The sequence below is a fragment of the Dendrobates tinctorius genome, unplaced genomic scaffold (genome assembly GCF_039654945.1).
Source record: "Dendrobates tinctorius isolate UK_male_01 unplaced genomic scaffold, ASM3965494v1 ptg000127l, whole genome shotgun sequence".
Taxonomy (NCBI): Eukaryota; Metazoa; Chordata; class Amphibia; order Anura; family Dendrobatidae; genus Dendrobates; species Dendrobates tinctorius.
Genome location: NW_027361795.1, coordinates 14,627,695 through 14,653,168, shown reverse-complemented (window position 1 = coordinate 14,653,168; position 25,474 = coordinate 14,627,695). Strand labels below are relative to the sequence as shown.

Sequence of the window (25,474 nt, the reverse complement as noted above, 5' to 3'; positions counted from 1 at the left end):
CTTTGTGCACATTTTCCACTTTTTTCACCCCCCTTTGCGCCACCTGACTACAGCCCTAACTGTTGATCTCTGCCCGATCTCTCTTCATCCACCCCAATCCCCCCATCCCCCTCTTTTTACCCCCCTCCACCCCCCTTTGCGCAGCCACTGAGCGTTGATTGGTGATTTACACAAAATAGTACCAATGAAAACCATAGCTTCATCTGTAAAACAGATCCTATCACAGCTCTATCAATGAAAAAATAGAAAAGGTATGTCTCCGACTCCGAGAATAGGGCAGCAAAATAGCAAATCATAATCAGGTGTAATCAGGAGATGTGCTATCGATAACCCGATGTAATCAGAAGATGTGCTGCCAACAACACACTGTAATCAGGAGATACGAGGTCAATAACTTGGTGTAATCAGATGTGCTGCCGATTACCTGGTGTAATCAAGAGATGCATTGTCGATAACCCAATGTAATCAGAAAATGTGCTGCCAACAACCTGATGTAATCAGGAGATGTGCTGCCAATAACTCGGTGTGATCAGAAGATGTGCTGCCGATAACCGGTTGTAATCAGAAAATGTGCTGTCGATAACCTGGTGTAATCAGATTTGCTGCTGATAACCCGGTGTAATCAGGAGATGTGCTGCCAACAACATGGTGTAATCAGAAGATGTGCCACTGATAACCCGGTGTAATCAGAAGATGTGCCACTGATAACCCGGTGTAATCAGAAGATGTGCCACTGATAACCCGGTGTAATCAGAAGATGTGCTGTCAATAACACGGTGTAATCAGAAGATGTGCTGTCAATAACACGGTGTAATCAGAAGATGTGCCACTGATAACCCGGTGTAATCAGAAGATGTGCTGTCAATAACACGGTGTAATCAGAAGATGTGCTGTCAATAACACGGTGTAATCAGAAGATGTGCTGTCAATAACACGGTGTAATCAGAAGATGTGCTGTCAATAACACGGTGTAATCAGAAGATATGCTATCGATAACTTGGTGTAATCAGAAGATATGCTATCGATAACTTGGTGTAATCAGAAGATGTGCCACTGATAACCCGGTGTAATCAGAAGATGTGCCACTGATAACCTGGTGTAATCAGAAGATGTGCTGTCAATAACACGGTGTAATCAGAAGATGTGCTGTCAATAACACGGTGTAATCAGAAGATGTGCTGTCAATAACACGGTGTAATCAGAAGATGTGCTGTCAATAACACGGTGTAATCAGAAGATGTGCTGTCAATAACACGGTGTAATCAGAAGATGTGCCACTGATAACCCGGTGTAATCAGAAGATGTGCTGTCAATAACACGGTGTAATCAGAAGATGTGCTGTCAATAACACGGTGTAATCAGAAGATGTGCTGTCAATAACACGGTGTAATCAGAAGATGTGCTGTCAATAACACGGTGTAATCAGAAGATATGCTATCGATAACTTGGTGTAATCAGAAGATGTGCCACTGATAACCTGATGTAATCAGAAGATGTGCTGTCAATAACCCGGTGTAATCATGGGCAGCACGGTGGCTCAGTGGATAGCACTGCAGCCTTGCAGAGCTGGGGTCCTGGGTTCGAATCCCACCAAGGACATTCCAAAGACATACTGATAGGAAATTTAGATTGTGAGCCCCATCAGGGACAGCAAAGATAATGTGTGCAAACTGTAAAGCGCTGCGGAATATGTTAGCGCTATATGAAAATGAAGATTATTATCAGAAGATGTGCTGTCGATAACCCGAAGCAGGCTACAACTGTCTGCCATACAAGTATGGTTCTTGGGAACATCAGTCAGGAGGCATTCCAGGGTAACTCAGTACTGGGAGTACTTCACACTTAAAGGTGCTATAGAGGAGACGTTCAGAAAGGCACATGTTGACGGAGTGTTGGAAGGGAGCATTCCATCAGACCTGGAGGTTGATTGAGCCTCTGACCTGGAGGACACGGCACGGAGGCAGGCACCTGTGTGTACTACAGACTGTGAGTAAAGCTTTGGAACTACAAGCCCTGGTGTCCTCCATTCATTCTTGCGTCAACATACCCAGCACTTCTACACCGCTTGTGCCTCTCCTCTACCCCTACATCTACACTCCACCTGTGGGGAGCTGCAACACACCACCAGCCCCAGAGGATCTGCACGCAGCGTCGGCCTAACATCATGAACTATTCCATTCACTACATTCTACCATTCAACCTCCCCTGTTAACTGGGCGCTCAGGGCCACTGAGAGACCGGCCCGGTACCGGCACAGTATCGATAACCTGGTATAATCAGAAGATGCACTGTCAATAACTCAGTGTAATCAGATGCGCTGCCGACAATGTGATGCTATATGGCGACAGAATGATTGCATTAGTGATCATTCTCTTCCCTTTGTATACGGCTGACCAGTGGGCCAAAATCGTCCTGTGTGAATGGTTCTGTATAACAGCGCACACCTGCCCCGCTGTAAAGTGATTATCTGCGGGGCAAATATTATTTCTTATATCTGTATGGAAGAGCCTATACACATCCCACTCCTATACTGCTGCAGCCCTGACAGGAGGGGCCGGCTATACCAACCAATAATATGGCCGCGCAGCTTCTCTAGGGCGACAACCTCCAAGAACAGACGGTTGTATCGCACAGCCTTGTCTCCGTGGTAGCAGAGCAGTGACGTCACGACGTGATAACCAATGAATAACGATCCTGGCTAGTCACATGCTTGGCTCTCTTCCTGTGTCTTTTCTTTTCGACCTTCGCAGACATCATGGAGGAGTACACCCGGGAGCCCTGGTAACTGAGACCCCGTTATAGTGTGACTGCGGGGGGAGCGCGGGGCGGCGGAGAGTGAGTGGTACAATGCTGAGCTTGCTGTGGGGATGGGGACTGGTTAGTGACCGCACGCTCCTGGGTGACTTCCGACTTCTCACTTGCCGGCTTGTTGCATCAGGTGTATGACAGATGCGTGTACGCTGTTGTGGGAGCATGACACAGATCGGCGACTATGACTCCACTCATACCTGTGTCCTGTCATGGTGGGGATGAGCCATGAGCTCCTCTGGTGATGGCTGCATCCTGTATACGGAGCACATGATTACACCTATGGCCACAGTCCCTGCATCATCATATGGAGCACATGATTACACCTATGGCCACAGTCCCTACATCATCTTATCGAGCACATGATTACACCTATGGCCACAGTCCCTGCATCATCTTATCGAGCACATGATTACACCTATGGCCACAGTCCCTACATCATCTTATCGAGCACATGATTACACCTATGGCCACAGTCCCTGCATCATCTTATCGAGCACATGATTACACCTATGGCCACAGTCCCTGCATAATCATATGGAGCACGTGATTACACCTATGGCCACAGTCCCTACATCATCTTATGGAGCACATGATTACACCTATGGCCACATTCCCTACATCATCTTATGGAGCATGTGATTACACCTATGGCCACAGTCCCTGCATCATCATATGGAGCACGTGATAACACCTATGGCCACAGTCCCTGCATCATCATATGGAGCACATGATTACACCTATGGCCACATTCCCTACATCATCTTATGGAGCATGTGATTACACCTATGGCCACAGTCCCTGCATAATCATATGGAGCACGTGATTACACCTATGGCCACAGTCCCTGCATCATCTTATGGAGCACATGATTACACCTATGGCCACATTCCCTACATCATCTTATGGAGCATGTGATTACACCTATGGCCACAGTCCCTGCATAATCATATGGAGCACGTGATTACACCTATGGCCACAGTCCCTGCATCATCTTATGGAGCACATGATTACACCTATGGCCACAGTCCCTGCATCATCATATGGAGCACACGATTACACCTATGGCCACAGTCCCTGCATCATCATATGGAGCACATGATTACACCTATGGCCACAGTCCCTGCATAATCATATGGAGCACGTGATTACACCTATGGCCACAGTCCCTGCATCATCTTATGGAGCACATGATTACACCTATGGCCACAGTCCCTGCATCATCATATGGAGCACACGATTACACCTATGGCCACAGTCCCTGCATCATCATATGGAGCACACGATTACACCTATGGCCACAGTCCCTGCATCATCATATGGAGCACACGATTACACCTATGGCAACAGTCCCTGCATCATCATATGGAGCACACGATTACACCTATGGCCACAGTCCCTGCATCATCATATGGAGCACACGATTACACCTATGGCCACAGTCCCTGCATCATCATATGCAGCACACGATTACACCTATGGCCACAGTCCCTGCATCATCTTATGGAGCACATGATTACACGTATGGCCACAGTCCCTGCATCATCATATGGAGCACATGATTACACGTATGGCCACAGTCCTTGCATCATCTTATTTTAAAAAAACTGACCGTCACATCCAAGCATAAGCATAATATGAGCAGGTGCTTAACTTAGAGTCAACTAAACTAAATGGCAAAGCCAGTAAAGAAGACTTGAGGGGTGCAGCCAAGCCCAGACATGTCTGGTCTCTCATGAGGGGTGTTCCCATAGCTATGCACTGAAAGTGTGCTGGCCAGCCCGCCTAATCGAAAAGTAGGGGCGTGACTAATAGGCTGTGAACCAGAGACTATGCAGTACCCTTGTGTGGGCCTTTATTGTGCAGTTGTATACTGGGCAGTCACCCCCTCCAGGAATGGGTAGGTGGGAGAGTGGCTGTTAATCTGTTATTTTGCACCTGTGTTGCTAACATCTTGCTTTATGGGCTGGCTGCACCCTGCAGTGCATTTGTTCCTAGATCTGGGCAGGTAAGTGTTGCTGCCTTTTTGTCTGCTGTTTAACCTAGAGTCACCAACCCATATACACTCAAACAAAAAAGGCGCCATAGCATGCAAACATGAAATATGAAAAATGAATTGCATTACCGCATTAGAAATATGAAAAATTTAGAAAGCTTAGCGCATAAAATGGCCAATTTATGTGTACCTGGAAGCCACGGTAAGGCATTTCTCGCTTTCTGTGACCCTAACCTTGCCAGTCCTCACTTAGACTAAAGTCTTCATCTGTGTGGGAACCTATGTAAATCCTTTAGGGTCCTGAAAAATGAGAACCGCCTTACTGTGGCTTCCAGGTACACATAAATTGGCCATTTTATGTGCTAAGCTTTCTAAATTTTTCATATTTCTAATGCAGTAATGCAATTCATTTTTCATATTTCATGTTTGCATGCTATGGTGCTACAGTGTGCTTCCTATTTTGTTTGAGCCTACATCATCTTATGGAGCACATGATTACACTTATGGCCACTGGCCTTGCATTCTGCACATCCAGATCACTGTACTGAAGATGCTGAAGGCCACAGCCATCATGTCGGCATATGTCATGTTGGCACTTAGTTTGCATGCTGCCTTTCTGGAGATTCTGTTTTCTTAGGCTAAGGTTGTGCCTGACTTTCCAGTAATGAGGCCTGGCAGATTACATTAATACTCTGTATGTCTCTGTCTCTAGCCCGTGGAGGATTGTAGATGACTGTGGCGGTGCCTTTACCATGGGCATTATTGGAGGGGGCATTTTTCAAGCCATCAAAGGATTCAGAAACTCTCCCCAGGTAAGTATAGTGTTCACTACAGCGGATTTCACCAGAAATGATATCGGTCACTTAGGTCCTATGTATAAATGTCTAGTTCTGTAATGCAGTGGTGGGGCCACACCAGGAACTGAGACTCTTCTTCTTGAACCCAAGGGGACTTTAAACCTTAGGAGTATTTTGGCTGGTGGCCAGCAAGACGATACATATAGTTTCTGGCAACTGGCAGTGTTCCCTGGAGCTGTGTACATAAGGTTTAGTGTGGAAACATTATGGGGGGAGCGCTTTATTTAAAGGGTATTCCAGTGAATGTTTATTCTTTGATAAAAAGAAAGTTATTTTATACAACTGTAAAGTACTGGGAATTCCTCAGGGTTGTTAAAGGGGTATTCCAGTCTCAGCAATTCATGGCTGCATGTGGTGGGCAGAGGTGAATGATATCACAGAAACAGCCCATCTGGTAGTGCTGCCCTTTTTTTGTCTCGTTTTTATTCTGTGGGAGGTACAGAAATGTTTCTACATCTCCGGCCACCTCTGACAACTGCATATAAACAGTTATTCAATATCAGTCATTAAGGGCTAAGATGACATTTACTACTTTAAAGGGATTTTTCCACAAAGTAATTACATTTTAATCAATAGGTCTTTGAATAATAATAAGTGCCACAATTGGATGTGATAATAAAAACTGTTCTTGTGCTGAGATAGTTTTATAAATGTGTCCCTGTGTAATGGCCGTTTGTGACCGTGCAGGGACATGGTCTGCAGATACCGCGTCTCCTGGGCAGGGGAGGAAGCAAAAGAGTATACAGACAGGACAGCAGGGGATCGCGGCTGATTCTTTTTGTGAGGTAAAACGTTTCCCTTCCTGTTTTTAAGCAATGATTTACCTCATAGAATCATTTATGATCCCGCGCTGCCCTGTATGTATACTGTTTTCCTTCTTTTTCGCTCTGGGTGCAATGACTTTACCTTCTGAGTTGCTCCTCAATCAATGTGGAATAATTGGTAATCTTATGACCTATCGTTTACAGGGTGTTCAGCACCGTATGAAGGGCAGTTTTTTTGCTATACGAACCCGGGCCCCACAGCTAGGAGGTAAGACAAAATTTCATTCCTTTTTTTTCCCCCTCATTTAGATATGATGATTGTAAGTTTCTGTATTGTCACAGTTTTACTACATAACATAACTCGTCCTGATGTTGGATCATTCAAGGTTATGCATCATTCTTTGGTTTCTGTTATGGAAACTATAACCCTTGACTGTTCTACACACAGACCTTGGGCTACAAAGTGTTCTCCTCAAGTGAAAATAACTGGGTGATGGCCTAACTAGAAGATCAAGTGTTTCACAAGAGAATATAGCAAAAAAGAACACTTTCCCAGTGACACTGTACGCATATATATTGGGGAGAGGGTCACTGCGACCTCTGGCAAAGCTACATGATGCCTTGCCTGAGTATTTATGCCTCTATAGCTTTTAAGAGGTGACTGCTAAAATCATCAGTATTGGAAGCCACTGGACTTCAGTGAGCTAGTTTTATGATATTACAGTATTACTAACTTACCAGTGTACCACCCATTCTGAGTCAGGGTCCCGGTCTACATAAAGGAACAATAACCTTACAAATGTAATTCAAAGATGACTGTTTTCTGAATGCTAAAGTCCTGCAGAGAAAATGAGTTACAGTTGTGGCCAAAAGTATTGACACCCCTGCAATTCTGTCAGATAATACTCAGTTTCTTCCTGAAAATGATTGCAAACACAAATTCTTTGGTATTATTATCTTCATTTAATTTGTCTTAAATGAAAAAAACACAAAAGAGAATGAAGCAAAACATTGATCATTTCACACAAAACTCCAAAAATGGGCCAGACAAAAGTATTGGCACCCTCAGCCTAATACTTGGTTGCACAACCTTTAGCCAAAATAACTGCGACCAACCGCTTCCGGTAACCATCAATGAGTTTCTTACAATGCTCTGCTGGAATTTTAGACCATTCTTCTTTTGGCAAACTGCTCCAGGTCCCTGATATTTGAAGGGTGCCTTCTCCAAACTGCCATTTTTAGATCTCTCCACAGGTGTTCTATGGGATTCAGGTCTGGACTCATTGCTGGCCACCTTAGATATCTCCAGTGCTTTCTCTCAAACCATTTTCTAGTGCTTTTTGAAGTGTGTTTTGGGTCATTGTCCTGCTGGAAGACCCATGACCTCTGAGGGAGACCCAGCTTTCTCACACTGGGCCCTACATTATGCTGCAAAATTTGTTGGTAGTCTTCAGACTTCATAATGCCATGCACACGGTCAAGCAGTCCAGTGCCAGAGGCAGCAAAGCAACCCCAAAACATCAGGGAACCTCCACCATGTTTGACTGTAGGGACCATGCTCTTTTCTTTGAATGCCTCTTTTTCTCCTGTAAACTCTATGTTGATACCTTTGCCGTAAAAGCTCTACTTTTGTCTCTTCTGACCAGAGAACATTCTTCCAAAACGTTTTAGGCTTTTTCAGGTAAGTTATGGCAAACTCCAGCCTGGCTTTTTTATGTCTCGGGGTAAGAAGTGTAGTCTTCCTGGGTCTCCTACCATACAGTCCCTTTTCATTCAGACGCCGACGGATAGTACAGGTTGACACTGTTGTACCCTCGGACTGCAGGGCAGCTTGAACTTGTTTGGATGTTAGTCGAGGTTCTTTATCCAACATCCGCACAATCTTGCGTTGAAATCTCTCGTCAATTTTTTTTTCCGTCCACATCTAGGGAGGTTAGCCACAGTGCCATGGGCTTTAAACTTCTTGATGACACTGTGCACAATAGACACAGGAACATTCAGGTCTTTGGAGATGGACTTGTAGCCTTGAGATTGCTCATGCTTCCTCACAATTTGGTTTCTCAAGTCCTCAGACAGTTCTTTGGTCTTCTTTCTTTTCTCCATGCTCAATGTGGTACACACAAGGACACAGGACAGAGGTTGAGTCAACTTTAATCCATGTCAACTGGCTGCAAGTGTTATTTAGTTATTGCCAACACCTGTTAGGTGCCACAGGTAAGTTACAGGTGCTGTTAATTACACAAATCAGAGAAGCATCACATGATTTTTCGAACAGTGCCAATACTTTTGTCCACCCTCTTTTTTATGTTTGGTGTGGAATTATATCCAATTTGGATTTAGGACAATTCTTTTTGTGTTTTTTCATTTAAGACAAATTAAATGACGATAATACCAAAGAATTTGTGTTTGCAATCATTTTCAGGAAGAAACTCAGTATTATCTGTCAGAATTGCAGGGGTGTCAATACTTTTGGCCACAACTGTATACCCTGTTGATCAGTGCTATGTCCAGCTTGCTTGGGCTGCAGCCTCGCCTTTGGGGGCCAAGGGAAGGCGCTTAGTGATTTTTTTTTTTTTTTGTCCTGCTATAGACACTTCACAGTAGATTGCCCTCTGATGTAGCCTCACAGGACAGCGAGGGGAGGAAAAGGGATATGGTTGAGCTCCTGAGACCCATTGAGCAAATTTATTTTATATATTTCTCAGTTTTATTATTATATGAGACAATATAATATGACATTTTCAAAGATGATTAATAAAAGCCTTGGACTGGCATTTGGGTTGCTAAAATTAATAAATCTAAGGCTGTGTGCACACGCTGCGGATTCACTGGCGGATTTTTCCGTGCGGATCCGCAGGTAAAACCGCAGGTAAAGTGACCTGCGGTTTTCCTGCAGGTTTGGCCAGCGGTTTTCCCCTGCGGTTTGACACCTGGACAATGGAATAGGTGTCAAACTGCAGCGGAATCCGCAGAAAGAATTGACATGTCAATTCTTTCTGCGGATTTAAAACCGCAGCTTTTCCACAGTGAAAAAAATCTGTGCACTGCAGATTGTAAATTCCATAGACTTACTTGGTACTGTACACTGTGGAACTGCTGCTTATCCGCAGGGCCAAATCTGCTGCAAAATCCGCAGCGTGTGCACATACCCTTAAATAGTCACCCATTCATTCTAGCTCTGTGCCCCTGATCTCCCCATTGGTCTCCTGTTTACACTGTCTACATCCGTCATAACCTGAGAAACCACATACCAATCGCTGGCCTCAGTAGTCTCCTAGCCTATATCGCTACGGTCAGTGATAGGCTGGAGCTGTCAGGTGGAGTTTCTAGGTTCTGTCTGCTACAGTCAATGTACAAAAAGACTAGCGGCAAACGATAGGGATGAAATAGGTGGGTATATCTTATCTATTTTGACAATATTGGTTGCTACTTGTGGTAACTTTTGAATTAACTTGTACAACCCCTCTAATTCCTTGGCCATTTTTAATGTTTTTTTTTTTTTTAATCAGATAAGTTTTTATTTATGATAACAATTACATCATATACATGACACCAAGCAATTGTTCACATATAAACATGTTTTTATAAACAAAACTCCTCCCTCCCTTTTCCCCCCCTATCCCCCCTCCGAGATCCCTTCAGTGCCTTCCCCGTTCCTCGTCCAGTACTCTTTCCAACATCCATGTATAGTTATGTAATGTGAATATCTTCCATATCCCAATACGTCCCTCCCACCCCTCTAACTCCATTCTACCCATGGCTGCCATATCTTGTGAAACACCTCAAGTTTATTTCTCTTAGTGTAAATACTTTTTTCCAATGAAATTATATGCTCCGCCTGCGCAAGAAAGTCCCGTCTAGTCAGAGGCTCCTCTCTGATCCAAAACCGGGCAATCAATTTCCTTGCTATGAACAACAGTCTAGCAATCGCCAGATTAACCACAGCCGCTGCTGCCAATTCTTCCACAAAGCCTAAAATACAGATCAAAGGGTCCCTGGGGATTACACATTTATATATCCATTCGATCCGATTCAGTACAACTGTCCAGTATGTAGACAATCTAGGGCAACACCACAACATGTGCATCATATCTGCCCGTTCCTGCGAACACCGTGGACAATCGGAATCAGACCTCAAACCCATCTTGAACAATCTATCAGGAGTTCTGTAAGCTCTATGAATTACGTACAGCTGAGACATCCTCCCAGGTTCGCTCATAGAAATCTTAGGCACATATTCTAAAATAGATTCCCATCTATCATCACTTATTTCTCCCAATTCAGCCTCCCATTTCACTCTAGCCTTGATGGGATGACTGACTAGAAATGTAAATAATAAATCTCTATACACTTCTGAGATTGCCCCCTTCGTCTCGCTGTTCCCCAAAATGGAGGCCAGCGTGACATCAATCTGGACCTCAACAGGCCTCCTCCGACATTGCGACCGATACGCATGCTGAATTCTTTTATAATGATACATATTTGAGTGTGGAAGCTGGAACTCTGATTGTAGCTCCATGAATGATTTAAGTCTCCCCTGGCCCACAAGCTGACCCATCCGTCTGATTCCTGCCTCTCTCCAAAGCCCAAATCCCTCCATTCGCTGGAATTCTTGTAAATTTATGTTATCCCACACTGGAGAGTATTTAGTAAGGCCCGTGACACCCCTAATCTGTTTAACTTTCTCCCATACCTTATGAATAAGGAGAACCGTAGGAAACCTAGAGCCAAATTTTAAAAACTGCCCCCCTTCCAGGCTCTCTCCCAAAGGCCATTTCCCAAACAGCTTTCTCAAACTACTGGGCGATTGTTCCTGTCCCGTCTCCTCCCCCCATCCTCCCATATGTTGACATTGTGCTGCTAAAAAATATACCCAGGGATTAGGAAGCGCCACTCTTTCGGCCTCTGCAACGTTTCTTGTTTAAACCGTGGGCTTTCACCCTCCCATATTAGGTCGCCGAACAGCGATTTAATTTTACAGAACCTACTCTGTGGGATCCAAATTGGAGAATTATGCAGTACATACAGCAGCTGCGGCATCACAATCATTTTTAAAAGATTTACCCTTCCAATCACCGAAAGATGTAATTTATTCCACGCCTAAATCTTGGAACGAACTTTTTGTAGCAGAGGGCTTAAATTAAGTTCTTCAAAACTACTCAAAGGGAGGGCGATCTGTATCCCCAGATATTTAAATCTCGAAACTACTCTCAATTTCGGTGATATTCCAACCTCCCCAATATCTCCATCTACTGTATCAATGGGCATGATGCACGATTTATCCCAGTTAATTTTGAGTCCAGAAAATTCTCCGAATTCCTCAATTAATGCCATCGCATTATCCAAGTTCTCCCCCGAGTCCCCCAGGTATAGCAGAATATCATCAGCGTACAGAGACACCTTCTCCTCCTTCCTTCCATAAACAAATCCCTTTATCTCCTGTGTATCCCTTATTTTAATAGCTAGGGGTTCCACGGCGAGGGCAAACAGCAACGGAGATAATGGGCATCCCTGTCTCGTACCCCTATGTAGTGAGAAACTATCAGATAATTTATTGTTTACTCTGATTTTTGCCGTCGGAGAGGAATACAGCAACCCCACCCAAGACATAAACCTAGGCCCGAACCCAAAGCCCAACAGGACCGACCACAAGTACTTCCATTCTACACAGTCAAAAGCCTTATGGGCATCCAAAGACACTACCACTCTTTTTCCAGCATTATCGGCCGGAATTTGCATATTTAAATATAATCTTCTTAGATTGATTGCTGTAGATTTATTGGGCATAAAACCCGATTGATCTGGGTGAATTATTTTAGCCACCACACGGGTCAACCTGTTGGCCAAGGCCTTTGCCAATATCTTAATATCTGTCGTAAGAAGTGAAATCGGTCTGTAGGACTCCGGATCCAAAGGGTCTCTATCGGATTTAGGAATGACCACAACAATGGCCTCTCTCATAGAAGTAGGCAGCTGTCCCCTCTCCAACGACTCATCAAATACCTTCACCAATTTAGTTATTACTTCTTCATTTAGTATTTTATAGACCTCCGTTGGAATACCATCTGCCCCCGGGGCCTTATTACCCGCCATGTCCGCCAATGCCACCCTCAACTCCTCTGCCGTAAGCGGCCTATCCATCCACTCTCTATCTTCATCCCCCAATCTAGGAAGCTCAATCGTCCCCAAATAACTGTCCATCTCCTCTTGACCTTTATGTGTCTGTGAGGAGTATAACTCACTGTAAAACTGTTTAAATACTTCCAAAATTTGATCCCTCTGTGAAACCACGGTACCTTCCTTATTTTTAATTGCATATACATGGGAAGATTCCCGTTGTGCCGACGCCACCACTGAGAGCAGGTACCCCACTTTTTCACCCTCCGCGTAGAATGCCTCATTCTGAAACGCCCGCCGTCTCTCCGCCTTACGGATATGAACTTTATTAACTTCCAATTCTGCCACTTTCATGCGGGTCTGCGTATCTGTATTACACTGCGCACCCAATGCCTCCTCCGCTGCCCTTAGTTCCTCCATCACTGCTTTGTCTTGATTTTGAGACTTAGTCTTATATCGAGATACTTCTCTGAATAAAATCCCTCTCAAAAAGGCCTTTATAGTATCCCAGACTATATGGCCCTCAGCACTGCCTTCATTTATCCTAAAAAATTCTCCCAATTCTTCTCCCACCTTTCCCATATCCAGCAACCGTAACCAAAAGGGGTGAATTTTCCATCCCATTCCTGTCAACCTCCCTTGCCCTCCCAATTGTAGAGACACCTCCAGTGGACAATGATCCGATAGGACCCTGGGCAGATATTCCACTTCCTGTACCAAGTCATCCATTCCCTCATTTCCTAAAGCCACATCAATACGAGATAAAGATCCGTATGTCGCCGAATAACATGAATAAGTATATTTCTCCATATTCCGAACTCTCCACAAATCTATCCAACCAATCTCCCTCATGTAGTTTCCAAAAGGTGTCACCTCCCCCCCCCCCCTTCCCACCCCCCGTATGTTTACCTTTATCCCAATGATCATTTGCAATATTATTTACATCACCGATTACAAGCAGCGGGACTCCCATCCATTTCCCAGATAAGTCCAGAATTTCCTGTATCTTTTTTCTAGAGAATGGTGGAGGGATATACAAGGACACAATACATAATAATCTATTCAAAATTCTGCATACAATAAACACGTATTGCCCGTCCCTATATATTATAGCCTCCACTTCTTCGTATGGAGTAGAATTGTGGATTAACACCGACACTCCCCTTGCATAGGCCGAATACGTCGAGTGATAAGCCTTCCTCACCCATCTTTTTTGTAGCATTGCGACTTTATCCTCTACCAGGTGTGTCTCTTGGAGGCAAATCACTGAGGGCCTCAGCTTCAGCAGATATTGTAAAATTGCAACCCGTTTTGAAGCGTTAGCGAGACCCCTAACGTTCCAGCTTAGAATCTTAATTCTATCCCCCATAATATGTTGCAATCCCAAACATTAGACACGTTATAGGTAGAATCTCGATCCTCCCCCCCCCACCTCCCCACCTCTACCCCCTTTCTCAACTTCCCAACTGGAATAAACTCCCCTCCCAAAAAATTAGTTGTCTCCCACAGCCTTTAAGCTGATAAGAATTTTCTCTCCCTCTCTATTTGAGAACCAGTAGGGCGTTTTAACAGCCTAACGATACAAGCTCTGTATTCCAACTACCCTCCCGTCCACATTAATCCAACTGCAATAAGCGTTGCGCCGCCGAACACAACCTTCTTAAACCAACATGGCATTGCTTCATCTCAAAGATGACCGTTAACTTAGTAATTTCAAACTAAATCACAGTTAGTCACTGTTTCAACATCACTCAGAGTATGCTTCAACGGGTCCGTCCCGCTCTGATATTTTGTATATTAGAGTCAAGCCAGAGTGTCGCCTCCTCTGGGTTCTGAAAAAAGTGCACCCGGTCCAAAGCTGCGACTCTTAGTTTAGCTGGGTAGATCATCGAGTAGCGCACATCTATGTCTCGTAGTCTTCTTTTAACTTCTCCAAACGTCATCCGGAGCTTCTGGACTGCTGCAGAATAATCTGGGTAAATGGAGATGCGATTGCCATCTATGGTAAGTTCCGCATGGGTCCTGGCTTTCCTCAGCAGAGTGTCTCTGTCTCTATAATTCAAAACTTTAGCCAAAATGACTCTTGGAGCTGATCCTGGGGGCAGGGGTCTGGTGGGCACCCGATGCGCTCTTTCAACAGAAAACATTTTGGTAAGGCTGTCCCCTCCCACAGTATTCTTCAACCATGACTCAATGTACTCAGTGGGATTATTGCCCTCTGCTTTTTCTGGCACCCCCACAATCCTCAAGTTACTCCTGCGGGAGCGGTTCTCCAAATCATCAGTTTTAAATTCCAGCTCAGCTATACGTTGCATATACTTCTTTTCCCTTTTCAACAGTTCATTAACCTGGTCCTCCGCACTTCCCACACGTTTTTCCACCACCTCCATTCTCTGTTCAACCTTGCGCACTGCAGCGTTAATCGCAGCCATCTCCCCCTTTAAATCATCCACACGACCATTCAGAGCTGCAAGGGCAGATTTGTTGTACATTACCACACAGAATATGTCCTTGAGCGTCGGCTCTGCTACATCCAGTGTGTCCGGCTGCTCAAGCTGGCCAGTACATGCAGCCACCTCAGGGGAATCTCCATTCCTCCCCACCACTCTGTGGCTGGCCCCCTCCTTCCTGCTGTGTCCCAGGGACATGTTCTGGGTCAGGTCTCTCCCCTTCAGCCTCTGACCGCTCATTAGCAGCCTCCTCTGACCTTGCAAAGCGTTCCAGCCGAGCGATCACCTCCATCTTCCTCTGATATGCCGCGCTCGCCCTTGCCGCCTCCTCTGCAGCCTCGGCGCCATCTTGGGCCTGAGCATTTCCAGACGCTGCCAGCTCCTTCTGTCTCCTGCGCGTCATCCTGCTGCGGGGCTCTTCTCCACCCGACCGCACTCTACTCCCTGCTACTCCCCAGGTTTCTGCACACTCCGTGGGGGAATTTCAGCGTTCGGCGGCGCTGCAAATAGCTATAATCAGGGAGATTGTGGCAGGAGAGCTCCTCTGCATGTCCTCTCACATCGTGCGCTAGGCCACGCCCCAGCCATTTTTAATGTTTATTGTTCCTTTGTAGTTAATGTCATGAAGACAGACCTGCAAAAAGTTAGAGCCTCTGTATGATCTTGGGGGCTTGTTAAAACTATTTACAGATGCTGTAAATCAGGGTTTGGTAAATTTTTGGTACTTGTGCCACTGATGGCGCTTGGGTCCTGCTTGCCTGGCACACTGGGTAGCATGGACATACAACTTTAAAATCATTGGCACAGCTGCCAGTGAGCATAGTTTTGACTGTGACTAAAACCATGCCGTGTATTCAGTAAGATAAACCGGTGGGTATAATATCAGGCTGACAAATAAGTTTTACAGTAGAATACCAAGGTATTGAGCAATTGTGCCCTATGCCGGGATAGCAAGATGTGCAGAGCCTATATATTTTGGGATTCTATGCCTGGCATCATGGCTGGTAATGTTCACTACTTTTTTTTTCTCTAATAATTTAATATGTTTAGGGCCCAATTGATATTGGTCTCCTCTAGTGACAAATTCTATTTAAAGGGTTCATCCACTACTTTTTGATTGATGACCTATCCTTAGCAGATCATTAGAGCCTTTAGTGAGGGCAGTTTCAGTGGAGTGTAAAGAGCGGAAACCGGATTGGAGAGGGTCGAGAACAGAGTTTTCTGAGAGATAGCGGATAAGACGGGAGTGGACCAGGCGTTCCAGGAGTTTAGAGATGAAGGGAAGATTAGAGACAGGTCTATAGTTAGCGGCACAGTTTTGGTCGAGGGATGGTTTTTTAAGTAGTGGATGTATGATGGCATGCTTAAATGAGGAGGGAAAAATACGAGAAGAGAGAGAGAGGTTAAATATTTTAGTTAGGTGAGGGGTGACAGCAGGGGAAAGGGACTGGAGGAGATGTGACGGAAATGGGTCACTGGTGCAAGTAGTTGGGCGAGAAGATGCAAGGAGCCTGCTTACTTCTTCTTCTGTGACTGGTTCAAAATCAGAGAGTGAGTTAGATGCAGTGGGGGAGGGAGGACAGTGCATGGTATGAGGGGATTTGGAGATAATTTCCTGTCGGATCTGGTCAATTTTTTCTTTGAAGTAATTGGCCAGATCGTCAGCTCGGAGCTCCGTGGTTGGGGCCTGTACTCTTGGATTGAGTAGAGAATGAAAAGTGTCAAAGAGACGTTTCGGGTTATTGGACAGTGAGGTGATGAGGGTGTTGAAATAGGTTTGTTTGGAGAGGTGAAGGGCAGTGTTGTATGTTCTAAGCATAAACTTATAATGGATGAAATCTTCGTGTAGATTGGATTTTCTCCACAGACGTTCGGCGCACCTGGAGCACCGCTGCAGGAAACGTGTTTGCACCGTGTGCCAGGGTTGTCGCCGTCTGTGTTGTGGTGTTCTATTTATAGGGGGTGCAAATTCATCCAGGGCACTTTGAAGTGTTTCATTGTAATGCTTCAATGCAGAATCAGGACATGAGAGGGAGGAGATAGGGGCCAATGAAGACTGCAAGTTCTTCAGAAGTTTCTGGGTGTTAATGGCCTGTATGTTTCTATAAGCCTGGACAGTGGGGGTGACCTGAGCAGCCTGGCAGTTCTGTATAGAGAATGAAAGAAGATTGTGGTCAGAGAGCGGGAGAGGGGAGTTTGCAAAATCATCCACTGCACAAAGCCGAGAGAAGACCAAGTCGAGGGAGTTTCCGTCTTCATGCGTTGGAGAATTAGTAAGCTGCGAAAGGCCAAATGAGGAGGTTAGAGATAAAAGGTGAGTAGCAGATGGGGAGAGGGGAAGAGCAATGGGGATGTTGAAATCTCCCATGATGAGGGTAGGGATGTCACAGGAGAGAAAATGTGGAAGCCAAGTGGCAAAATGATCCAGGAACTGATGGGAGGGGCCGGGAGGACGATACACCACCGCCACTTGCATGGAGAAGGGGGTGTAGAGTCTGACGGCTTGGACCTCAAAAGAAGGGAAGACAAGTGAGGGTACTTGAGGGATAACCTGAAAGGTACATTTTGGTGATAGGAGCAGACCAACGCCTCCACCAGCTCTATTGTCTGATCTTGGGGTATGAGAGAAGTGTAGCCCCCCGTATGAAAGAGCAGCAGCAGCGGTAGTATCTGACTGCTGGATCCAGGTTTCAGTAAGAGCCAGGAGGTTAAGAGAATTAGAAAGGAAGAAGTCATGAATGAAGGAGTGTTTGTTACACACTGAGCGAGAATTCCAAAGTGCACAATTAAGAGAGACAGATGGCATGCAGGGAATATTAATAAGATTAGAGGGGTTTCTGAGTGTAGCAGTGGGGGGGTTTGACTTTCTATAACATGGGGGACCAGGGTTGGGAGCAATGTCTCCTGCGACTAGGAGAAGGAGGATAGAAAGAGTGAGCAGATGGTTAAGTGATTTGTGAGAGCGTCTCTGGTGTTGAATGGTGGGACTGCCTGGATCTGTGCAATTTAGCAATGTGAAAAGAGCGTGAGTGCTATACATAGGAGAGGAAAGAAGCGAGGGGCCAATATGGATGGAGTGTGGAGAGTTAATGCCAGGGCGGTGGATGTGTGTGAATGCAGCGGCCAGGATATAAATTACACAAATGCATATGGTGTATATATTTGTTGTACTCCTAATGTACAGGGAGTAGATGTATATAAATGTCTTACCTGTCTCCTGCCCTGTCTAACTGCCATGTTATAACTGCCAGAAGTACTTTGATACATGTACTTCGATTACATGTGCATAAATGCCACCCCTGCATAAATGCTCCCCCTAGCTATGTCTGAATATATAGGAGGTTAAGGCTAAGTTTTTTTTTTTTCAATGTCAATTCATGGGTAAAATTTGTATTCAATGAAGACAGATTTTCCCTTTACTGGGATAGATGACAGTTGGTGCTTTTAAAATTCTATGGAGGAGGAGGAGGTTGGAGTAAGAGACAGACATGGACATTCTGCTGTAAGTTCTCCTGAAACAGTTACATTTCACCACCAAGTCTCATCTCAGTAATGGGAAAATCTGTCCTCACTGCAGACTGATTTTACCCTTTTTTCTTTTTATTGGTTTTATAACATTTGAAACAGTTATAACTTTTGGCAGCTCATTGTACATGCATTTGTAAAAAATACAATAAGATTTGACTACGTTATTCTTTGGAAAGATATAAAGAATACATGTTATAGTCTATTATCCTCATGTCCACATGTTCTCTGGCTGTAGCAACTAGTCTACGTTCATCTAATCTTCCTATCACTATCTCTCTCATATAGCTAGAAATTATAATAATATACCTTAACATTCACACACAAGTATAGAAGAACAAGTAAGAAAGGTTGAGGGAAAGGGGCACAAGTGTGGTGGGGGGAAGGGAGGAGTTTGGGGGGGGATAATCACGGTAAGTTTGGCTTCAGGGATACACTTTGGTGTTCACGGTCAATGGTCTATTGTCCCATGGAAACCAACTTCTGATTCGTGACTTTTTATACCTTTTAAGATTATAGTGTGAGAATCTGAATAGCATTACGTCTCTTTCACAGTCTCCTGATTTATAGCTTTAAGGTATTCTTCCGATTCTCTGTACCCGACCCATGGCTTCCAGATTATCTCAGATTTGTTTCTTATGAAATGTGTGTAGGAATTATTTCTTCTATGTAATAAATCTGGGTCCAAAAGGTAGATCATTCAGAGATCTTCGGGCAGTTCTGAGAGCGCCATTTCGTGGGGATAATTAGTTTGGCGGCCGCTAACAAAAATAAAAGCAGCAAGTTATGTTTGGTCTTGGAGATGTCGCTAACCCAGTTCAGGAAAATGAGGCGTGGCGGGAGGGGTGTTGATAGTTTACATATCTTCATTATGATTTATAGGATCTTATCCCAAAAAAGGTTTTATCTTATTGCACAGCCACCAAATGTGTAGGAAAGTCCCGTTCTCTTTTGCGTATCTCCAACAAGTTACCATAGATGTGTCATAACTGCGGTATTATACCATCTAGTGACTACCTTATATGAATTTTCTTGGACGCATCTAGATGGGCTAAATGAATTTTTGTATATATGTTCATTCTCCCAATCTTGAAGTTTAATGTCCAATTCTGCCTCCCAAGTTGAGATATATGCTCGTTTAATAGTTATTGAAACTGTTAGTAGAGTTTGGTACAGTTTTGTTAAGACCCCTTTAGGTTGTTTGTGTTGGGTTATTAATGCCTCGAAGGTAATTCTCTAAACAAGGGTCCGTTTTGTAAATAATTATTAACTGCTTTTTTAAGTCTGTTATATTGGAGGAAGTAAATTTTTTTTTTTGTTTTGGAAACTTAAGTCTGGGAGTGGGAGTAATGTTCCCTCTGTTAAAATATTGTCTAATTCTTCTTCTCTAAATGAGTGTAGCGAATCTTTTTATCTAGTTTTATTCTGGTCTAAGTGTAGCCCCAGCAGGTCTATTACTCTGGCTAGAGGTGGCTGGAGTGGCATTAATTTAGTAGAGTTTTTCATCCAAGTGTGTATTATGTTTCTTGAGATAGCATTAGGTACTTCTAATTTTCGTATTAAGTCTTTTGGTGCATGCAATATGGTGGAAATTGGGATGGGTATTGATTCATCCGCAATTTTTCTCCACAACTTGTGATCATGTTTTCTTGTCCATTCGACTATCAATGAGAGTATCGCTGCGGTGTGATATTTCTGTTCTTATGGCGCTCCCAATCCCCCTTTTATTTTAGGTAGGGAAAGTATTTTGTAGTTGAGTCTAGCTCGCGAGCGTCCCCAAATATAGTTGCCAAAAATAGATCCTGCTTTCCGGAAGAAAGTATCAGGAACTTTAATAGGCAGCATTCTCGATATGTAGCTAAATTTCGGTAAGATGTAGCTTTTTAGTAAGTTCTTTCGTCCCATCCAGGATACGAAAGGCACTTTCCACGAGTTAATTTGCTCTACTGAGGCATTAAGTAGAAGGGCATAATTAAGCGTAAATAAAGAATGCCTATGTGGGCTTAGTTTGATTCCGAAATATTTAATATAACTCGAGGTCCATCTAATTGGTACTTTGTTTTGCGTTCTTGTAATGTTGAGCTCTGTATATTCATGCTCATAGCCTCTGATTTGTCATAATTAATTTTAAAGTTTGATATTTCTTCAAGTTTTTTGAATATTTTCATTATCATCGGAATTTCCTTTGTTGGATTTGTCATTAAAAAGAGTAATTCGTCTGCAAAAGCAGCTACAGTATGTGTTTTCCCTGCTATTCGGACTCCTTCTATCTCGGGGTGTTGGTTACTATTCTGAATTAGAGCCCCCATAGTCAGAATGAATAGTGTTGGTGAAAGTGGGCAGCCTTGTCGTGTGTCGTTTTTAATTTCAAAGGGTTTGGACAAATCTCCGTTTATTCTTATCCTTGCTGTCGGGCATGTATACATCTGGAATATAGCTTTAATTAACAACGAAGGGAAACCAAATTTCTCCAGGGTTTCGTGCATGAATTTCCAGTCTACTCTGTTGAACGCCTTTTCTGCATCTGTTCCCATTAGGACCAATGGCTCATGTCGGATGTTTGCTCGTTGTATCAGATACAGAACTCTTAGAGTTATCGCTACCTTCCGTAGCTCCCACAAACCCCACCTGTTCTGGCGAGATCAGTAAGTCAAGCACTAGACCTATTCTTTTAGCCACCATTTTTGCAAATAATTTAAGATCATTGTTCAATAAAGAGATTGGTCTGTAATTACTGCATATCTCTGGGTCTTTGCCCTCCTTATGGATTAGCGAGATATGTGCTTCTAGTGTTTGTTTCGGGAAGTATGCTCCTGTTAACACATCATTGCAAAGCCTTAAGAGGTATGGGTTCAAAATCTCCTGAAAGGTCTATAGTGAGAGGCTGGGGGTCCATCTGGACCTGGGCTTTTGCCCACTGGGCAGTTCGACAGAGCAGACTGAAGTTCCCGCAATGTAAAAGGGCTTTCTAGTTCAAGTAGTTGTTCCTCCGAAAGTCTTGGTACTTTAATAGCATTTAAGAATTCTTTTATGCTAACCTTTCTTGCCTCTAATTGTTCTGCACTTTCGCACGGGCGCAAATATAAAGGGAAGAGTAATATTCTCTAAATGCTGTAGCGATGCCTTCTGGGTATTTAATTGCACATCCTTTCGAATTTTTAAGTGTATATATCAATGATTTCGCTTTCCTTTTTTTTTTTTTTTTTAATCATGGAGGACATGAATTTTGACACTATCACCGTGACCATATAACTTGTGTTTCCATTTTGCAAAAACTCTCATTGAGTCCCTGTTTATCATCTCTTAAAGGGAATCTGTCACCCCTTTTTTGAGATATCATATAATGATATCATTCAATTGTGTCACATAAGGATTCTCTTAGTACTTTTGCTTCCTCCTGACCCCACACCTTTCATGCATAAATACCTTGTTTATATCGGTTCAGATGTATGTAAACTGCCGCTGTCCGGTCTGATGGGCGGGGCTTATTCAACTGCTTCCCCCCCCTGTCTTGCTCTACACAAGAAGAAATGCGTAGAGCAAGACAGGGAGGGGGGAGCAGTTGAATAAGCCCCGCCCATCGGACCGGACAGCGGCAGTTTACATACATCTGAACCGATATAAACAAGGTATTTATGCATGAAAGGTGCGGGGTCAGGAGGAAGCAAAAGTACTAAGAATCCTTATGTGACACACAATTGAATGATATCATTATATGATATCTCAAAAAAGGGGTGACAGATTCCCTTTAAGTCTCTTCTCTTTTGTGACAAGAGATTAAGCGTGTCTGTTTTAAGCGTTCGTTTATGTTCTCTCTCAAGAATTTGGATCTCTCTATAAAGAGAGTCTAAAAATGCTTGACGCGTTTTATTTCTATGTGAGGCTATTGAGATCCACTCTCCTCTCACCACTGCTTTGTGAGCTTCCCATACAGTGGGGCACTGCACATCTCCTTGCACATTTAATTCAAAGTATTCTTTTAACGTTTTTTGTACTTTGTCTCTGGCAAGTTGGTCTGACAATAACATTTCATTCAGCCTCCATGTTTTATTTTTTGGTCTGTGGCCTAGCATTATTTTAATTATTATTATTGAATTATCTGAGTGCACATTCGGAATTATTTTTGCGTCTTTTTTAAATCTGGTAGCATATGGAATGGTAGAAAGTGAGTCTATTCAACTATACAGAACAGACCAAAAGTTTGGACACATCTTCTCATTCAAAGAGTTTTCTTTATTTTCATGACTATGAAAATTGTAGATTCACTCTGAAGGCATCAAAACTATGAAATAACACATGTGGAATTATATAATTAACAAAAAAGTGTGAAACAACTGAAAATATGTCTTATATTCTAGGTTCTTCAAAGTAGCCACCTTTTGCTTTGATTACTGCTTTGCACACTCTTGGCATTCTCTTGATGAGCTTCAAGAGGCATCTGCACTGCGGTTTTTGTTTTGCATTGAAAATAAAGGTACTGTACACCGCAGCAAAACTGCAGCGGATCCGCGGGGCCAAATCCGCTGTGCATCCACAGCAGAATCCGCAACGTGTGCACACACCCTTAAGATAAACGAGTATTTTAGTAAGGACTATTTCAGGAGAACCTGCTGTACAATGTGTCTCTTGCTTCTCCTTCTCTTCTCCATAGAACTTTATTTGCACCAATTATCAGCTCCTATCTCAGTGGTGGGAAAATCTGTCTCCACTGAATACAGATTTTACCGAAGAATTGAGAGGAAAAGATCAGTCCAGGTGGTGAAAAAAGCACACTTTCTCAGATCCGATATTACAAAGTTTCCTATTTTCATGTGCGCCATTGATTTAGGAAATAGGAATAAGATGGTTACTCTTTATCTTTTATGACAATGAATCTCTTACACTAATTGTTGTATCTGCTCTTATTTTTCAAGGTAGCTTTGCAGTATGGGGTGGTCTATTCTCTATGATAGACTGCAGTATGGTTAAAATCCGGGGGAAGGAAGATCCCTGGAATTCTATCACGAGTGGCGCTATGACTGGGGCAATCTTGGCTGCTAGAAGTAAGTATCTGGACTCAATGAACAGTGTTTTTTACGACCATATTATATAATTACGGTAGATTTTATAGTTTTAGATTTTCTGACATTGCGCTTTACCGTAGTACTTAGTTTGCCAATTTTTCCGATTTTGTCAGATGGTCCTGTTGCCATGGTGGGCTCTGCTGCAATGGGTGGAATCCTTTTGGCCTTGATAGAAGGAGCAGGAATCTTATTGACACGATTTGCCTCATCCCAGTTTGTAAATGGTGAGTGAAGCTGCAGACATATTTTGATTGTGGCTTTTAGTCACGGGGTACATGCATGAATAGTTAGTTTGATGTCTCTACTGGAGGTTGTGTCTATGGGCTCGTCCTTCAGATGTGCTTCTGTTCAGTCCATGGGTTGTCTTTGCAAATGACCACAGGAAGACCGATTGTGGCATTGTTATAGTCCACATGGGCGATAGTCCTTGAGTTCTTGCCCCCGTCCATGATGCAGACAAGCACATAGAGCCAACTATATCCACAATTTGTGGGCATTACTGGTCTGAAGTTGACTTGGTGGTCATCGATCTGGAGTTTATAATAGTTTTTTCCCTCTCTTCTTTCTTTAGGTCCACCAATACCAGAAGACTCATCCCAGCTGAGCTCACCATCCCCTTTTGGAAGTTACCAACAGTACCAGTGAAAGAACGATTTGAAGGACTTGAAATGCATCCCCTGGAACAGTTACCGCCATACCATGTGCGCATTTGGATCCTTTAGCTCCTGAATTATGGTTGTGGCTGTGAATGCATGGACTGCTAAGGAACCTGGAACGCAAATATGACAGCACCTATCGAATAACTTACATGGTTAGGATGATCCAATAAGGGCTATGAATACGCTGAATTTATTAGTTAAAAGTTCACATATTCCGCCCTTGAACGCTTAAAGTATGGGTATAACTAATGTACCGTTTGATTTTATGTTGACCCAAACAAGCATACAATCAAAGGCATTTTAAAGCCTAAAAATATTCAGCATTTTATGTGAACGTAATGCTGAAATGGAATGTTACTGGAGCAGAGATTTCTTCAGAGGATTTGGGAAAAAAACCTCAGCAATTTTAAACTATAGTTGCAAGAAATGTTGTCGTACCTGTACACTATAGTTCTGTATCAATTATATTTTGTATCCAATGGATATTGTGCTGTACACTGTTTGCCGCATGTTTTCAGCTTTATGTGGCTCTGTTCTAATACTAAAGTACCATGCTGGTGTTCCAAAGTTACTGTGTATTGAAATGATCGTAATGCATACTTTTCTATAAAAGTAGCAAAGATTTAATACTTACACTCACTGTAGAACAGACAGCAGTGTCTACATTATAGTATGTATATTTTTTTACCATTTTTATTGCCAATTTTCTACCCATTACAAAAATGGCCTGCTCAAAAGTTTGAAAATTGTCATAACCCTCTTTTGCTTTATTTAAATGTAGTTTTATTTCAATCTCCAAAATGGGGTCACTTTTGGAGTTTTCTGCTGTTTTGGTATTTCAGGTGCTCTGCAGAATGGTACCACGTATCTATTCCAGCATAATCTGCTCTCCAAAAGTCAGATGGTGCTTCTCCCCTGCCTTGTGAGAATGAAACATTTGCAGCTAATATAACATTTTAGTGATAAAAATGTTTTTTTTTTTCAATGGGACAATGTATTAAAATTCTGTTAGACACTGGTGGGTTCAAAATACTCTATACACCACTAAGTGAACTGCTTGATTGGTATATTGTCAAACATAGGGTCACTTATGGGGATTTTTAACTGTTCTTGTGCCTCAGGAGCTCTGCTAATGCGACATGGCATCAGCCTCTATTCCAGCCAAATTTGCACCCCAAAAGTCAAATAGTGCTCCTTTCAATCCAAACCTGCCATAAGATCAAAAAGTAGGATGT

General features: G+C 43.3%; 1 protein-coding gene across 1 annotated transcript; it reads left to right on the top strand.

The window, feature by feature from the left end:
* The first annotated feature begins 2,628 nt into the window (after positions 1-2,628).
* TIMM17A (translocase of inner mitochondrial membrane 17A) lies at positions 2,629-24,810 on the top strand. Its single transcript, XM_073542540.1, has 6 exons — positions 2,629-2,781; positions 5,517-5,616; positions 6,630-6,693; positions 23,431-23,559; positions 23,694-23,804; positions 24,152-24,810. Exons 1-6 carry the CDS (start codon positions 2,756-2,758, stop codon positions 24,223-24,225), a joined length of 504 nt encoding a protein of 167 aa, XP_073398641.1. The 5' UTR covers positions 2,629-2,755; the 3' UTR covers positions 24,226-24,810.
* Positions 24,811-25,474: the final 664 nt, after the last annotated feature.

Excerpts from the sequence above, each read along its gene's own strand:
- TIMM17A (XM_073542540.1), top strand. The coding sequence starts at position 2,756 with ATGGAGGAGTACACCCGGGAGCCCTG. Across the intron at positions 6,694-23,430 it reads CCGGGCCCCACAGCTAGGAG|GTAGCTTTGCAGTATGGGGT; the intron begins GTAAGACAAAAT and ends TTATTTTTCAAG. Across the intron at positions 23,560-23,693 it reads GGCAATCTTGGCTGCTAGAA|ATGGTCCTGTTGCCATGGTG; the intron begins GTAAGTATCTGG and ends CGATTTTGTCAG.